This window comes from Notamacropus eugenii, chromosome 1, assembly GCF_028372415.1.
Source record: "Notamacropus eugenii isolate mMacEug1 chromosome 1, mMacEug1.pri_v2, whole genome shotgun sequence".
Lineage (NCBI taxonomy): Eukaryota > Metazoa > Chordata > Mammalia > Diprotodontia > Macropodidae > Notamacropus > Notamacropus eugenii.
The window spans coordinates 252,250,415-252,269,172 of NC_092872.1; the positions used below are offsets into that span (position 1 = coordinate 252,250,415).

The 18,758-nt window shown below is 39.4% G+C and overlaps 1 protein-coding gene across 4 annotated transcripts in view; it reads right to left on the bottom strand.

Annotated features, from left to right (window-relative positions):
• GRID1 (glutamate ionotropic receptor delta type subunit 1) overlaps positions 1-18,758 on the bottom strand; it is a 1,146,328-nt gene that overhangs the window by 586,183 nt on the left and 541,387 nt on the right. For all 4 annotated transcript variants that reach the window (XM_072628547.1, XM_072628546.1, XM_072628545.1 and 1 more), the window contains one exon: positions 13,703-13,908. In XM_072628547.1, the coding sequence (XP_072484648.1) occupies positions 13,703-13,908 (206 nt within the window). The remainder of the gene's footprint in view (positions 1-13,702; positions 13,909-18,758) is intronic.

Genomic DNA, 18,758 nt, shown 5'->3' on the forward strand with positions numbered 1-18,758 from the left:
TAGGACATGAAAAAGCTCCCTCTACCAGTACATCTGGGCACCTTTCCCAAAAATTACAGTCATAGAGAGTTGCCTAGAGGATGGAAAGGTTTTCCAAATTATCCAGAGTCACACAGCCCAGTATGTGTCAGAGGAGGTACTTGAACTAAGGTCTTCTTAAATCTAAGGTCTGGTATCTATACTCTGTGCTTGTGTTGTTGTCTAGTCTTTTTCAGTTATGTCTGACTCTTCATGACCGCATTTGGTGTACTCTTGACAGATATGCTGGAATGATCTGCCATTTCCTTCTGTAGCTCATATTACAGATAAGGAAACTGAGGCAAATGAAGTTTAAATTTCTTACCCAGGGTCACACAACTTGCCCAGTGTCTGAGGTGAGATCTGAACTCAGGAAGGTGAATCTTCCTTACTCCAGGTCCAGCACTCCATTAATTTTGCCACCTAGCTGACCACATTGCCTTTCCAATTAGCACACTTGTTAATATATCTTGTTAAGATCTGCAAAATATTTCACTTGTTATTCCACCTCATTCTTACAACCATCCATTGAAGTAGATGGCAGTATTAGTGCACTTTTCAGATGAGGAAACTGATGCATACAGCAGTTAAATGACTTAGCCCAGTTCCACACAGTTAGTTAATGTCTGTCAGAATTCAAATTCAGATCTCCTGACTTCCAGTCCAGCACCCTAACAATTACTGTGCCTTGCTAAGTAAGGTTACAAAACTAGAGTGAGTTTTAGAGCAAGTTAAGGCCCCTGAGGGAAAGGACAATATCTTTCTTCATTCTTAAATGTACAATGCCTAGCTTGGTGCACTGCCCTTTGGTAGAACGGAGAGAGACTGCCTTACTAGGCAGAAGTGAGTTTCAATCTTGCACTAATATTTTATGTCTTTTTTTTTTTACCTCAGTTACCTCAGACCTCACTGGGTTCCAAGGTCTTCATCTACAAAATGAAATCTGATTTGACGAGAAAGCATCTGACATCCCTTCTGCCTAGGTCTACAACCCTGTGACATTTGTGATTTATGAGCTTGGCATTGAACAGGAACTGTTTTCTTTGTTGTTCTTTATGGGATTCCTGATCTGGAAACATCCTTACTAGGCGATGCAAATTAGGACCTTGTCTGTAACTAATGATCTTACTGCATTGCCTAGAGAACCAAGAGCCAAAAGGACTTGCCCAAGTCACACAGATAATAGGTGTAATCACCAAGCTCTTCTTGACACCAAGACCTACCCTCTATCCCCTATCCTACTCTGCCTCTTAACGTAAGAGGTGCTTAATAACTGTGAAATTGCACTGAATTAAATTCACAAGGCATGTGTACCTCGATTCCCCTTTTTAAAAACTGAGCAATATAAACTCTGAAAAGTGTGTTCTAGTCACTATGGATCAGAGACTGTAACACCTGTGATGCCTTAAATCAATGCTTTGGGAAGACACATCTTCCTGAATTTAAATCTGGCCTCAGACACTTACTAGCTGCATGACCCTGGGCAAGTCACTTAACCAATATCTTTCCCAAGAAAACTCCGAATAAAGTCACAAAGAATCAGATACAATTGAAACAACTGAAAAGCACCAAAATCAATACACTCCTGCTATGGCATGGGGAACTATCTGACATTAAATAATACATGTGTCTATATTTTTTAAAGTTATTTTTAAAGTGTTATGTGTCCAGTCTCACTTCTCTCCATGCTTCTAACTCTGGCTCTAAGAGAAATTCTGTGATAGTCCCAGTGATTTGGACACAGGTATCTGACTTTGCCTTCCTCCCTGAGCTACACTTCCCAGCAGCTAGAGAAAGGCTCTATTACATCCTTGAATCATCTCTGACCAAGCTCTGGAATATTTATGGAACACCAATAATGAGCTACAGACTGGGAACTCTAGAGCAACCCACAGTCCCTCTCTGGAGGGGCCTCATTCCATGGTGCAAGAAGTTAGGGAGTCGTCAATTTCTCTCGTGCACTTGCAGAATTCCTGACTTTGACACAGAGATGTCAATCTAATGACTTGGCTCTCAGGACCCAGTCTACTCCTGATGATGCAACATTTTTCCACACTTTCCCTAAGTCTTAATCCTGCAGTAAAAAAGCATTTTATCACAGAGGCTTAGAGCTTGAACAACATGGCCAGACCAGCCAGCTAGGCATTCTGTAAATAACAGTGGGGGATGTTCCAGCCCTCTCCTCCCTCTAGGGTGAAATAAGTGCCTTAGAGTGATAAAAAGAAAAGATGTAGCATTTCTCAGCCCCTGTCTGTACTCAAAGGGATCACGATTGACACACATTTCCAGGAAATGAAACACTTTTACAGTTTTGTTGTGGTTGTTTCATGTTTTGTTTGTTTTTGCTGTGTGCAGATCAAACAGTCATCAGTGAGAAGGTATGGAAAAGTTTATTGCTAGGAGGGTGTTATTGACAGTTCTTAGGATCTGATTGTTAAATTTCCAGTGTGAGTATTCACATTTCAATAATTGACAAATGCTACAAATTCAAGTTTATTTATTGTTTTGTTGACTGCCTAGACTTAATAAAACGAATGAAGAAAATGCTAATAATGCAGACTAAATTTAAAAGTATGCCATGTGTATGTACATGTATAGATACAGATATAGATATTCTGGTAAGCCATGGTTAATCCTTTTCTAACATAGCCCTGTACATAGGCCTTCTACTTAGAAGGGATCTTGAAAGTCATCTTAGATGTTTTATAGGTGAGGAAAGAGAGGCTCAGAGATGTTTGGGAATTTTCCCAAGCTCACACAATAAGGAATGATTCCATGCCTTTGAACCCAGGGCTTCTAACTCTAGCTCCAATACTTTTCCCACTCCAACACAATCTTCTTGTGATTGGCCACCATGGAAGAATTATCACACTAAACGAATCTAAGGATCAAAGTAGTTTCTCCAAATCTTCCCAGTCTTGCAAGAAAGGGAGTCAAAGCAATAATATCATCAAACATGTCAATAGTAAGATGGCATTTTAAGTGTCAATTATATGCAAGGCATTGTCCTTGTTACTTGGAATACAAAGACAAAGGGGGAAATAAGCTACCCTCAAGAAGCTAATAGCTGATTGCAGGAGTTCTCAAGCTTATGTGCATCATGTACCCCCTTTGGTAGTTTGAAGAAAACTACAGACCCCTTCTCAGAATCATGTTGTGTTGCCCATATTCATAATTGAAGTAAATACTACATTTCATTTAGAGGTTAGTGAAAATAATTTTTCCCTCATTCATGGATTAACAGACCCCTCAGAGATCCATGGATCCCAGCTTTAAGAAATTGGGAACATACAGGCACGCACACACATACATATATTTATATTTTCACACATATATATCACATATATGTATGCATACACACACATATAAGATAACTACAAATGCTAAACAAGATGGCACAGAGATCATTAACACAAACTATGTGGCCTTAGGCTAGTCACTTAACCTTGCTGAACCTCAGTTTCCTCACCTGTAATATAAAAAGGCTGAATTAAATGGTCTCTGAGGTCTCTTCTAGCTCTGCATCTATGAAGCTCTGGCCCCATAAGAGATCCTAATTCTGAAATATATGCCCTGCATGACCTTGGACTTTATTTCCTGGACCCTCAGTCTCCTTATCTGTAAAATGAGGGGACTGGTATAGATGATCTTGATCCCTTCAAGCTCTAAATCTATGATCGTGGAAGTAAGTACAAAAATAGATAGATTGATTTATGGATGGATAGACAGACAGATAAATAAAGGAAGAGAAAGATAGAAAGAAACAAAGAGAGAGGGAGAGGGAGACAGGGAGGGTGGGGGAAGAGAGAGAGAGAGAGAGAGAGAGAGAGAGAGAGAGAGAGAGAGAGAGAGAAGAAAGAAAGAAAGAAAGAAAGAAAGAAAGAAAGAAAGGGAAAGAAAGAAAGAAAGAAAGAAAGAAAGAAAGAAAGGAAGGAAGGAAGGAAGGAAGGAAGGAAGGAAGGAAGGAAGGAAGGAAGGAGGAAAGAAAGAAAGAAAGAAAGAAAGAAAGAAAGAAAGAAAGAAAGAAAGAAAGAAAGAAAGAAAGAAAGAAAGAAAGAAAGAAAGAAAGGAAGGAAGGAAGGAAGGAAGGAAGGAAGGAAGGAAGGAAGGAAGGAAGGAAGGAAGGAAGGAAGGAAGAAAGAAAGACAGACAGACAGACAGACTTGAATTGCCAATGCAAGGACTTAATATTTGATGCTAGAGGCAAAAAGAATCCTCTGAAGTTTCTTGAGAAGGTGTGTGGTACAAGAAAACCCCATGCTTTAGGAAGATTATTTTGACAACTGTGCACAAGACAGATTCGAAAAGGAAAGACTGAGGACTGATTCCAGGTAGAAGCCTATCAGAATGGTCCAGAAGAATGGAGATTGTTAAAGCAATTAAAATTTAATTTGTAATATAAGCAATAAATATCAATATTGGATATAACAGCAATACTATACATTTGATTGCTTCATTATGCTTGTCATAGGATTGTACAGAGATCACAAAAGTACCCTGCAGTCAAAGGGTGCTTTCGGAGGGGAGGCCAGCCTGGAGTAAATACTCCAGATTCTCTACAGAAGGCTCCAGCTACCAGCTCACTCATACTCATGCTCACTCTAAGCTCAACCAACTGTGCTTTAAAGCTTGGAGAGTAAATATTCCAAAAGCATTGCAACGACTCAGCATTTAGCCTGACAAGCACTGTCAAAACATGGTCTGTTGAATTTACGAAAATGTTTGGCCAAAATTGTCCTTTGAACGTACCCAGCCATGTGCAAATGCTAGCCAGATAATCAAAGTTTCCATAGTTAACCACTTGGAAATAATATCTCCTGAAGCTACCAGTCCTCCTGATTTGCTAACAGTTAATCAGATTTCTGTGGGGGCTGGGGGTGTAAGAAGGTGCTAAATTCATCTGAAAGGAGGAAAACACACACTAAGAATCATAAGGGAAACTCTGTTAGGGAAGGTGAGGGACTGAGCTGATATCATCTGTGGAATGGGGAAGGGGGTCATTAGCCCTTGTTGGGAAAGAACGATTCTTTGTTTAGACTATGGCAAAAACATTGTTGGGAACATTCTGAGAAATCAGAGAGGTGCATTAGTGTTAATAAGTCTGTGCACTGCATTTGTGTCCTGGGCCATTCAAACCTGGGAAGGGAGGATCTTCTGGGATGAAGCATCATAAAGCTGTGTTTATGAGCTGCTCGGGGACATCATGGCCTGACCCTGAGAGTGATCCTGGCAGATGATTAGCTAAATACCTGAGCAAGCTATTGGCAACTGCTCCCAATTAACCATCCTGAAGTTTACATTCCCGGACTAGATGCTCCGAGTTTGTTTCCAAGGAATTGTGGCATCATTTCTCGAAATTAATTAAAGGGGTTAAGACAGAGTACATCGAATCAAATTAGTATAATTCCTTTGCTTTTGAGTTCAGTTTGTTTTTCATCAGAGACAGTCGACCAATGTACTGGAATGGTGTACAGTAGAAGTGTGTGTCATGGACCCTTTATATCTGTCTGGTGATATCAATGGACTACATCTCAGAATAATGTGCTTTTTAAAAATTTTAAATAAAAAATTGAACAACAATTTCAAATCAATCAAAAGTGAATGTTTCAAAATAATAAAGAACAAGTATGATCCTAAATGAGAGGTATAAGAAGACACTCTGTCCTCACTCCGTTGCAGAGAAGAAAGGTCATTCAGCCAGTCAGTCAACAAGTATTTGATAAGGACTTATTATGTGCCATAAAATAAACAGGATAAATTGGAGATAAACAATAAAGGGAAAGAGATGATCAAATGGGCCCAGGAAAGACTTCTTGCAGAAGGTGAGACTTCAACTGAGATTTGCAGGAAGTTGGGAAGCTAAGGGGAAGTGATAAGGTAGAAGAGAATTCTAGGCATGAGGATCAAGCAGTAAAAATGCCTGGATTTACCAGGAGTGTCTTGTATGAGAAACAACAAGAAGGTCAATGCCACTGGTTAGCAGGGAGGCAACACTGTACATATTTTCAGACTTTTCCAGTGCATTAGTCAGTTTTGCTGAATTTCTTCTTTTATTTTCTTTAAAAATATTTGTTACCTGGAATTTCTCTCTGGGAGGAGGTAATTGAGGAATACTGAGAGAAATTCTAGTTAAGTAAATATAAAAGATATCAATAAAATTATTTTTTAAAGTCATAATTGAAGATAATGCTAAATTTCAGTTAGAGGTTAGAGAAAATAAAGATTTTTTTTCAATTTAAGTTCACAAACCCACTGAAATCCATTCATGAGACCCTTAAGTATCCTTGGATCCAGATTAAGAATCCCTAGTGATGGGGTGATTGGGTGTCTGTGCTTGGATCCCAATTCTAAAATGACATTTCTCTCTAAAAATCATGGTTTTCCCTAACCTCAAAATATTTTCCTGGGCAGTTTCTCACCAGCCCAAGGACATAGCCTGCCCTAGCAAAACTTTTATCTCTTTTCCTGCTATAGCAGCCAGCTGCACCTATAAAATTTATTAGTCTGAATCAGCTGTGTACTCACTGAACTGGTTGTGTACTGAGTCATAACAACATTTACTACCCATTGACCAATCACAAATATCCTCAATTTAGACATGGGTATACTTCCTTACATTTATCTTGTCTAATATGATATTGATGAGAGCAGCTTGGTATTATTTGGTCAGTCCTGACCATTAGTTGACTTAGTGATGTTGCAGGCCTAAAACCACATCTCCACATAGCCCCTCTTCGGGCTATTTCTCAATGAACTTTAGGTAAGATGCCTAAGAAAGTAGATACTAAAAGTGCATGTTCCTTTAAGAACTAGCCACTCCCTAATCCTGCCCTGAATCACCTAGTTAGCATATTTGGCACATGTTTTACTATACAATATCCTATGCAAACTTTAACTGTACCCCTCTAAGGTTGCAAGTTCCCTAAGAACTCTTGCCTGCTGAAAAGCATAATAAATCTTGAGCTTGACCTCAAGAATGCTTGAGTCCAAAAATTCATTCCTGGCCACCTGCTTCTGTGCTCCAGTCTTTGGGAGTAGCGGGGGGTGAGGGGGGTGGTTCTCATCCCCACCTTCCAGCTCTCATCACTAGTCCAGAGAAAACTTATTTGAATGGATTCAGTGGCATGTAGAGATTGCTTATTTGGGGCAGCTGGGTGGCAAAGTAGATTAAAGTACTGGGCCTGGAGTCAGGATGACACATCTTCCTGAATTCAAATCTGGCCTCAGATTAGCTGTGTGACCCTGGGCAAGTCATTTAATCCACTTTGCCTTATCCACTGCAAAAGGAAATAGCAAACCACACTACTATCATTGCCACTATCACTATACTTAAAGTTCAAACCCACTTTTCCTATAGGCCCTTCTATATTATTGGCTCACCAATGTTTGCTTTTGGTTTTTTGGGGGGAGGGGGCATGTTTTATATTAACTGTTTTGCCATGTCATTCTATGAAGTCTACTGATTGATTGCTACTGATAATGATATTGCTAGGGACTCATTAGTCATCAGTACTAGAATCCTAGACCCTCGTTATTACTTCTAGAACCCTAAAAGTAGTAGTCAGCTGATTCTGTGGGACCTCCACCTATGAGTACAATCTGGGGAAATAATCCCAGAAGGGGTGTTACATATACATTTCATATTGAGTAGTTACCAAATTCTCCATAATGTCTGTTGACTACTTTTTTATGAAGCCTTCCATCTTCCCTTTATTTTCAGTGGTTGGTCTTGCCTCCTATTTTATTGACAAGTACTATGCCATCCAATGCAATTGTTTTCAACTAATCTCTTCCCTTAACTTAAATATTTTCTTTTTCTTTACCTTTAATTACAAAAAATAATGTCTTCATGTGTCTTTTAATTCCATTCCTTCTCACCTCCTCCAGGAACTTGTTCTGTTGATCATCTCCTTGCTCTCAATTACAATTTGACTTCAAGAACCTCTCCATCTTTACTGAATACTTTCCTTCTGAATGCAAATACACTTGTCTTTTTAAAAAATTACTCAATTTATCAACAAAGCTTTCTCTTCACCTTTCCATTTGCCCCTCTTCAATGCTAAGCAAAATCTTCACTCCTTTACAATTTGACTTCTGTCTCTACCATTGTCTCTTTTGTCTCTGAAATCATTTTCTCCAAGATGACCTTCTCTAAATCTTCCTCTTCAAAATCTCCTCAACCCTAGATACTCTAGATGCCATCTTTCCCTTTGCTAATATTCTCTCTTGTGTTCTATGACATTTTACTCTTCTCCTCCGTGAATGACTTTCTGAAAACACTTTCTCTTATCCCCTTCACTGGTTATTTTTCTTTCTCTACCAACTAAATGTAGATGTAACTTTCAGCCTGTACTCCAAGGTTTTATTTGGCATCAAAATTTCTTCTCTCCATCCTCCTTTGGGGATCTCATCTAACCCACAATTTCCTTGGATGATTCTGAGAGTTATCTCTAGTTCTGAGCTCTCCCTCTGAGTTCCAGGCTCCGATTTCAAATTCTCGAACAACTCTATCTTAACATTTTACTGACTCCTTATGCTAACACTGACCTCATCAGCCCTCCTCTCTCTCCAAAAAACTACCTCCCAACTTCCTATTTTGTTGTTGTTGTAGCTTCTTCAAGAACCTAAGCTCAAAACCATAGAGTAAACATGATATAAGAGAGATAGTTGTATTTGGAGCTAGGGGATCTAGGTACAAATCCTGACTCTATCTCTTAGGCAAGTCCCAATCTCTTTGTGCCTTACTTTCCTTATTGGGAAATGAGAGGGTAGGGCTAGATGGCTTCTAGGTTCCCAACCAGCCCTCCATTTGGGATCTTATGAACCATGGAGTCATGTTTGACTCTAGAATAAATCAATCTCCTAGCATTTATTCTTTTCCAAATGTATGCCAGACACCATCCTTAACACTGAATACAAAATGATTAAAAAAAGAAAAATAATCTTTGTTCTCAAAGAGTTTACATCATATTATTGGGGAGAATGTATACAATATGTACATATATATGTATACATATATATGAATATATGTATCTATATGTATTATATTTTTACATGAATAAATATTCTCATCTATGTACTGTGTGTATATATATAGTGTTAATATAAAGCAATTTAGAGAGAGGGATTAATATCTGAGAGAATCAAGAAAACCTTTATGTGGTAGCACTTGAGTTTTGAAAGCAGCTAGTTATTCTAAGAGGCACTGGTGAGATAGAAATAAATTCCAGGCATGAGGGGTAGTTTGTGCTAAAGCACAGAAATTGGAGGTGGAATACTGAATGCAATAGCTAGTAGGCCAGCTTATATGTAGAATGTATGAAGCTGAGTGAGGTGTAATCAGACAGGGAAAGTGGGCTGAGGCCAGATTGGGATTGCAAACAAAAATATCTTATCCTGGGGGCAATGGGAAGTCATTGGACATTTTTGAGTAGGAAATGAAATGGTCCATCTTATTCACTCTTATATTCACAATTAGACATCTTGTAGAATATAAAAATGCATTTAATAATGGATTCTCCATTTGAGATGTATTCTTCATTCTATCATTTGTTTGAAAAGTATTAAGTGTTATGTGCATAGTACTGTGGTAGGCCCTGGGGATGCTAAGATCAAAGTCAATACATTTTCTCTTCCCAAGAGCTAATAAATGAATATGGAGGATACGAAAAATATGGTGCAAGGTAAGATTGATAGAAGCAAAGGAATGAAATCAAAACCAGATGAAGAAATAGGACAAATGCTTTTTTCACTGGAGGAGGGGAGAAGAGGAATATGGAAAAACTTAATAGATCAGGTGACTCCTGAACTAGACTTTTGAAGGAAGAGGGGATTTCCTTAAGACAGAAAAAGGAAGAGTATATGGGGATAGAAGGCAGAACGATTTCTAGGAATATAGGAAGTGCTGTGTAGCAGGTAGAACACTGGACATGGAGTCAACTTCAAACCCAAACTCAGACACTACCGATGCAACCCTTGATATGCATAGCTCAGTTTCCTCACCTAAAAAATGATGGGGTTACAATTCATGACCTTAAGGTCCCTCTCTCACTCTAAGTTTGTGATATCATTCTAAGCATGTCTACCACATAAAATCATAAAGAGGGTAGAGTGGGATAAGGCTGAAAAAATAAGCTACAGTATGTTTCCTCCAAGGAAACAGGTTGGGGAGCCAATTTTTAAACAAATCCAGCACTTTGGGAAGCCAAAGAGACACCTGAGTGAGCTCCAAAGACTAGCCAAACCCCTACATTACTCATGATAAAGGGAAACAGGTCTTGAATCGGACCCCTTAGAAACCCCCTTTTATGAGTGTGAAATGGCCCTCACTTATTTCTTCAGTTCCTCATGATCAAGGAATGAGATATACATGACCTTTAACAGTGACTTCCTCCCTGCCATGGCCTCAAGGCACAACTGTCTTCAGGAAAACATGCCAACCTCCTACTTCTCTTTCATGTCCTAGGTGACCCACCCACCTTTTATAAGGTCCCTGCCCTCTTAAAAATCAGAAATCTCTCTTTCAAGCTCTTCCCTCTCCCACTCTCGGCAGCTCTGCACTTCCCCTTCAATTACCTTTCCTCTCAGTCCCAGAATGCTCTGATCCCCCTCTCAGGGCATGCCCTCCATTCCTTTCATCACTTTTGTAACCTGGCTGGGAAGCCGTTCCGGTAGACTAATGTCTTTTTTTTGTATCTAATGGAAGCCAAGAATTTTTCCCAGTTCCCTCCTCAACTTATTCTGAGACCTCTTTCTGAGCACTATGTACACAGGACAAGTCCCAGGGCAGGTAAGAAGGGCTGGGTTAGTGACTGTTCACTCTGCTACTTGGCTTCAGCTGGGTAGCCTCTGTAGTGGCTCACAGTAACTGTGTTTCCATATCTGTGAAGAACTGTGCAAGTAACAGAGAGTGCCAGGAAAAATTGGACTGTACTGAAAACATCTACAAACCAAGCATGATCTAAGGGATAGTCTTAGGTTACTTTTGATACTGTTGAGTCCCTCTGGATATCCGAGTTCTTAATGAGTTCCTTCCTTTCTCCCTGCTTAAAAAATGCAAAAGAAGTGTTCCCAACAGGTGTCATAGTGTATCCCAAATAATACTTTGCTCTGGCAAGAAATTATTTAGAAATTATAGCTGAGCTATTCCATATCTTGGGCCAACATTGCTGTTTCTATGCCCTGAGAATAAGCCAACTCATCCCTTCCCTTCTTTTCTCCCATACCCTTCTCCATGATGTCAGCATGGTCTCATATCAGCTTCTCCCCATTCCTCTCACAAAATGGATGACTTTCATATGCTTGATTTCATTCTGCTTTCTTCTGATTCTGTGAGTTCATACAAGTCATCTGTTTCCCAAGCACTCCCTCCACCTGCCTTCATGCTATAATCCTGCTGTGCCTTCAAAGCATAACCGGGACTTCAACTCAATCAACAAACCAGTATTAAGTACCCCTTATGGTTTGGCCCCTGTGATATGTTCTGGAGATATGAAAACCAAACAGAAACCTGTCCTTGATCAGGGGAGATTCAGCTTTCTTTATGCCCAGAGTGCCCAGAGTTTGCTGGAGTTGCCTCCAGTTGGCTCCCTCATCACGACATTTGAGCTAGGACATTGCCAGTCTCCCTCACCCATAACATCACTTGGATCACTTTCTTGAGAAGCTCTGAGATCCAGTCCCACCACTTTTTATTCTGCCATTCAGTCAAGTAGCTTTTATTAAGTGCCTACTATGTGCCAAGCATTAGGAATGCAAAGAAAGCCGGGGGTGGGGGAGAGGGGGCAGAAATGTAGTCCCACCTTACAAGGCAACCGCAGCTAACCTAAAAACCTCTAAATCTTGCCATCCCCCCATCCCTACTACAGAACCCTTAGGCCTCTGGCTCTTTCCATCTGCCCTGCACGTGGACCTTTTTTGTGTTATCTCTCCCAGTTAGAGTGTGAGCTCCTTAATCAGGGACTATCTAGCTTTTCCTATTTTTATCCTCAGCCCTTGGTATAGTGTTTGGCTCCTTAAAAAGCACTTAAAGAATGCTTTCTAGTCAGTAATTCATTTATTCAATTCTCCTTTGTTCTTACAAAACTTATCTGTATTTATAATATTTATAACATTACTTTATCCAACATTATATTTTCATGGAAGCAATTATTCCTATTAAGTGATGTTTGCCTGTATAACTTTCAGGACTCTTAACATGGAGCAGGGACAAAATGACTTAATAAAAAAGAGAATGTCTGTTTATAATCCACCACAATTTATTTCTCATGTGCCCATCTGAAACCCTGAGGGCCATGTTTTTAAGTTTCCACTTAAAGTGACTCACCCCAGGGGTCACTTAATGGTCTAAAGCTTTAGTTCAAGAAGATGCACATTACAGATGATTATTAATACACTTGCTGTCTGTCCTCCATGTCATATTATCACTGCCCAGAACTTTATTAAGCTTTCACTTTTCCCCCTCCCCTTTATCAGCCTTTCTAAATGGGGGACATTTCAGAATTCCATAGGCTCTAAGGTTTTATCTCTTCTCTCTGACACCAGCTTTGCAGTTAACATTTTAAACAACCATCCAGTGATTGCAAAGTCAAAGTTTTTCACATTTGCTGGTGAAACAGCAAATGACATTTGAGCAAAATGCCTCCCCTTACCAGACCCTCTTCACAAAGAGGACGTAAAAACCAATGGCAGCCAAGTTGCCCAAGACAGCCTAGAAAGTTCAGTCTACAATAGAAAACAGCCTCCAGAGACAGATAAATGGAGATTGACAGAAAGAGGAAAGAGAAAATGTGTAGATCCGTAAAAAGCCCAGCATGCACTGGAGAAATCCATCACCCTTATTTGTGCCTTTAATGGAACTCAACATTTAAACAACAATTAAGTTAACTTCAGTCATCTTGCCCATGTCCTTCACCAACTGACTCCCTCAGCCATCAATACAATGTTTGCATATTGACTCTTCTGGTTTCAACTTAATGATCTGTTTACTTAAGTGATAATTTCTGTACATACCGGGAGCTCTTACACCAAATGAGTCATTAAAATTCACCTTAATATTAAGTAATAAATAAGTAGCCTCAGGAACCAAAGAATAAATGCAAGCATAATTAATTGGTTGCCTTGCTAGGATCAACAAATGTACAATTTTGGTGTGCTAACACATGTTAAGAGTGTATTTGCCAATATACAAAACAGCTTTGAGAATAATTGTACTTTGATAGATCTCAAAGTAGCAGGAGGAAAGGATGTGTGGAACTTAGAGGTGAGAAAAAGGTCTCAAGCCTTGTCCCTGACCTTTGAAACAATTTCACTGGGCCACAAGTGACAGGCACCATTAACATCATAGGGGTCTTGAGTATAGCAAACGTCTCTGTTTCTAAAAAAGATTAAAATATTTTAAGTCCCCCAGCATCATCAAGGTTCACCACACCAACACAGCATTTCAAGGTAAAAACAAAGATACACTTAGAGAACCAAGTTTGGCACCCCCAAGGTTGTAGGATGATGAATAGCAGTCCCACTTTTTGGTGCACCTCTAACAGCCAGCAAACTCAAGACCATCTGAGCCTCATAATAAAGAAGAAAAACAGCCTCAAGAAGAACTTCCAGCAGCGCAATTCCAGATCCAGGAGCTCACCCGGTCAAGTTCTACTACATTCTATGACAAATAAATAGACTCACTGACCTCATTGATGAATGTCTGTGCTCCATGAGGACTAAGCAGCAGGATGGCCCGACGTAGTGTATCCCGATAGCGATTTAGTTCCTCGGTCTTCATGGTGGTAAAGAGGCTGGTGAATACCCGGCTGATGTTCCTGTCCACCTTCTGTAAAGATACATCAAGCCCCAACCTGGAGGCCTGGTCCAGAAAGCTCTGCAATCCACGGATATCTAGAAAAAGAGAAAGGAAAAGTGAAGTAGAGGAGAGAATATGGAGAAGGGAGAAAGGAAAAGATTAAGGGAATGGAGAGAAAAGATCAGGGAAGAAAAAAGACAGGAAAACAGAGAGGAGAGAGAGAGACAGAGAGAGAGAGAGACAAAGACAGAGAGAGAGAGACAGAGAGAGACAGAGAGGGAGGGAGGGAGGGAGGGAGGGAGGGAGAGAGAGAGAGAGAGAGAGAGAGAGAGAGAGAGAGAGAGAGAGAGAGAGAGAGAGAGAGAAACAGATCATTAGAAAGTCCATTAAATCATCAGCTTATTCAGGGCCCAGTCAAAAACAAAAGACAACCCCGCTATGTGTGAATCGGGGTGCAAAGTGTCATGTGGAATATGAAGTTTCTATAAGAACAAACACCTATCTTAATGAATTTTACAATTTAGTAGTGGGGAAAGATGCAGAAAACTGTAATATACAGAGTGAGGTAGTGGAAAGAGCATAGAATCTGGACACAGATGTCCTGATTTCAAATCTCATTTCTGATATCCAGTACCTGTGAGATAGGTATTGGGCAAATCACTCAACTTCTCTGGTCCTCGGTTTCCTCCTCTGTAATATGAAGGATTGGGTAGCTAGGAGGTCAATGGATAAAGCACTAGACTTGGAGTTAGGAAGACCTGAGGTCAAATCCATCCTTGGATGCTTAACTATCTGTGTGACCTTGGGCAAAATTACTTACTCCTGCTTACTCCTCAGTTTTCTCATCTGTAAAATAAGCTGGAGAAGGAAATGGCAAACTACTGTATTATTTTTGCTAAGAAAATTCCAAATGGGGTCATGAAGAGTCAGACACAACTGAAACAACTGAACAACAACAAAAATGAAAGACCATGCTAGATGGTCACTAGAGTTTCTTCCAGCTCTAAATCGAATGTCTTAGGATTGTCATACAACAGAGGAGAAGAAAGTGAAGAGTGAATGTTATGAGGCCCTTGGGGGTAGCTCATCATGGCCAGGATTTGAGGATCAGGAAAGGCTTCCTCGAGGAGAAGTGAATATTTCAACTACTTTTTGATGATGATAATGGAAATAATAATATTCCTGATCATTAGAATCTGTATCTATAAAGAAAGGTTTACGATGGTAAGTCAATATGTCATTGCCACCAATGATTAGAGACAGGTTATCCCTAAAGTACCTGAGTTTATTGATCAATAAAATCATGATAAGAAACAGCAATATATTGTGGCAGGCTGCAAAAATTTATCACCTACAGCATACCTAACAGACTGGATTTGACAGCTAGAATTAAAAAGACATTCTCTTTGACATACTGATAAAACAAATCCCTTCCCTATAAATGCAGCCCTCAATATATCCTAGAAAATTCAACAAATAGACTGTGATGGAATTACAGCATTTTCACAAATAAAACCTGAGTCCACAATTGCCTGGAGAAACCACTGATCCACAAAAATTTAAGGGGAAAAAATTAGTAGATGTTGCCATAGCAAATACTCATAATCTGCTATGAATGAAATTAGAATGAACAAGAGAAAGGTTTCTAAAATACAGAGACCTAGCAGAAATCAAGATTATATGAGTACAAGATAAAGTGTATATCATCTCTGTCCTTCTGTAATTCCCAGGAACTGTCCCAAGTAAGCCCACATGAGATGAACTTAAATCCCAATATTTTTATTCAATTAGAAAGGAAAAAATATTTTTGCATCATCATTTATGGAATATTGAATATGAAAAATAATACCAGGACAGTGAGGTGTCCAGGATCATTGCTTACCAAAGTAGGACAAATTCAACATCGTTTTTTCTTTCTCCAAAAGGAGACACTTGTGGGGGGGGATATCAGTTGAATTCTTTGTGATGAATTGTATATTGTTAGAATGACCATTTGATTTTAAAATTCTATAGCTGGAAATTTCAACAATTCTCCAGCCTCACTGATATGAGTAAATCTTCCAAAGGTACAAATAGCAACTTTGGTATGACTTCTCATCCTCTGTAATTCTAGATCATGTTCTCCCTAGATTAAAGTTACATGTAGAATGCTGGACATGGAATCCAGAAGAACTGGATTTAAATCATGCCTCAGATACTTAAAAGCCAAGTGACCCTAGGTAAGCCACTTAATCTTTTTGTGCCTTAGTTTCCTTATCTGTAAAATGGAGTTGAATATATCAAAGACCTCTCAGTGTTGCTTTTTTGTTTTGTTTCATTTTTGGTGAGGATCAGATGAGATATTTCTAAAGTGCTTTATATACCTTAAAATGCTTTAGTTATTATTATTCTAAATAGTGATAATCTTACATAGAAGATCTATTTTGACAGTGTGTGTAATGGATAGAGTGTTGCATCTGGAGTCAGGAAGTTCTTAATTCAAATCACATCTTTTGCCCTTCCTAATGTACGATTAGAAGCAATTTATAACCACTCTGACCCTCAGTTTCATCATCACAAAGCAGAGCTGACAATAATATATTCATGCCTACTTCACACAGTGGATCATAGTATCATATGTTTAGAGCTGCAAAAGGCTGTAAAAGTGATTTACTGCAACTACTTCCTTTCACAGATGAGGAAAGATAGCCTTATTGAAGTTTAATGACTTTCCCAAGGTCACAGAGATAGAAACGGCAGATATGAGACTTAAACCCAATTCCGCTGACTCCAATTCTGTAGCTCGTTATACCATGGTGAAGCATTTTGCAAAACTTTAGAACACTATTTGGATTTCAAGTATTATTGGAGACCTTCCTTTAGAATATTTTAACATTGCATTTTCCCCCTATATCCGGTTTTTGTCCAACTCCACACACACGCACACACTCACACACATTCCTTATCAAAATTCACCTATCCCATATTCCATGACCTTGGATCCTCTAATCTCATAAACTTTCCCATGTTTCTCTCTGTGTGTGCCTTTATGACTAAGGATTTGGGCATTTAAAGTTCTTTAATATTGAAAAAAGCAGAAGCATCTCATAGATGGCAAATGTTCTGTTTCCCTTCAGTCTCTTGGCAGCTCTATTTTGATCAATTTGAATTCTTTGTGCCATTCATCTCATCAGCCATCATCGAGGGAGAATTACCACAACTCTTGGGCACATGCACCAAAGCTGAGGAAATGTCAGAAAGAGATCCATGCTCAGCAAAATACAAAAAACAAGGGCCCTTTGCATCAGCAGGTTAGGCCCACATTCAAGTATCATCTGAACAGAGGGAGGCTATGCCAACAGAAAGACCAAGCTGGAATCTAATGGTCAATTCATCTATTTTATCTGAAACCTACACTACCAAATCAGGTGATTCACTTATTTCCAGAAATTGGTGACAATCAGAAGATCAGGCCACTAGTCACCAATGGAACCCAATTTGTCCCATCATCATTTAATAAAATGACACAAATTTAATTACACAGAGAGTAGTCCTAATCTCATTTACCAAATGAAGAAAACCCTTAAATCACTTAGAGCCAAACTTTAAAGCCACCATCCAGCACAACATGCATTTATTAAGCACCTACCATGTGCAAAGTTCCATGACCCAGACTCTAAACCCAAGAGTCCACAGCCAATCTGTGACAAAGCTCGCTAAATTCTACAATGCCTATGCCCTCATAGTGGATCTAGATTCGAATCCTGTTTCTCCTTCATACATCTTTCCTGTCCTTTATGGCCCTCACCTTAGAAGTCTTCTTCAGCTAGAATTCTAGTTAAACATGACCTCACCTTTCTTGTATAATACATCTGGCATGGATAGAATGCTTTAAGGTTTGCTGAGCATCGTACATACACTAATTGTTGACATTTACAGAATAATTCAAAGTTTTCAAGCACTTGACAAACATTGTGTCTTTGAGTCTCACAACAACCCTGTAAGGTAGGCACTAACGTTATTAATGGCTCCATTTTACAAGGAGGTTAAGTGACTTGTCCATCACTCAACTAGAATTGTCAGCTGCAGGACTGAGCATCAGGTATTTCTTGAATGTATGTTCAGCACTCTTGAAAGTACATTGTCCTGTTAACGTGGAAATAGGTTTTGCATGACTTCACATATATAATGGGTATCATATTGCTTGGGTATGGGAGGGACTCGAGGGAGGAAAAGAATTTGGAATTGAAAATTTAAAAATATAATGTCAAAGTGACAAAAAGAAAAGAAAAAAATATTGCTTAGGCTTTTTATCTCATTCTGTTTTTATAAATAATCCTGTGAGATTACATGTTCCCATCATTACTATTCTCATTTTACAAAGTACAAAACTGAGGTTTAGGTTATATAATTGACTCATGGTCCCACAGACAGCCAGTAAATGAGTATAGGATTTGAACTCACATCTTTCCTGATTCCAAAATCAGAGCTCTCCCCCACCACATACCCCCAGCCAGCCACACACACACACACACACACACACACACACACACACACACACCATGCTGTATTCACGCAGTCAATTTCAACTCCTACCACAGCTATCTGGAAACATGTCTGATTGCAAGTGCTGGGAGGGCAGTAACCATTTGTTCTTCCTACTTGTATAGGCAGGGTCTGGCAGGCTTTCTCACTCCTAGTAGGGCTTAATAAATGTTGGTTCTTGTTACTATTGACAATTCCAGACTTTTCTAGAAGCAGCAGGAGAGTGACAGAACAAAAAGTCTACAAAGGAAGCATCTCCGTATAGAGGATGTTCCAAAGGCCGTAAATAAGATCATCAAAGCAGAATGCAATGGAGACTTGAAGTGGATGTGAAACTGGGGAGGATATTCCATTCTCTCCCAGCCCATTGGTCAGAGAAAAGCTCACACTGATTTAGAGAGTGCACTAAGGTTCTCAAAGC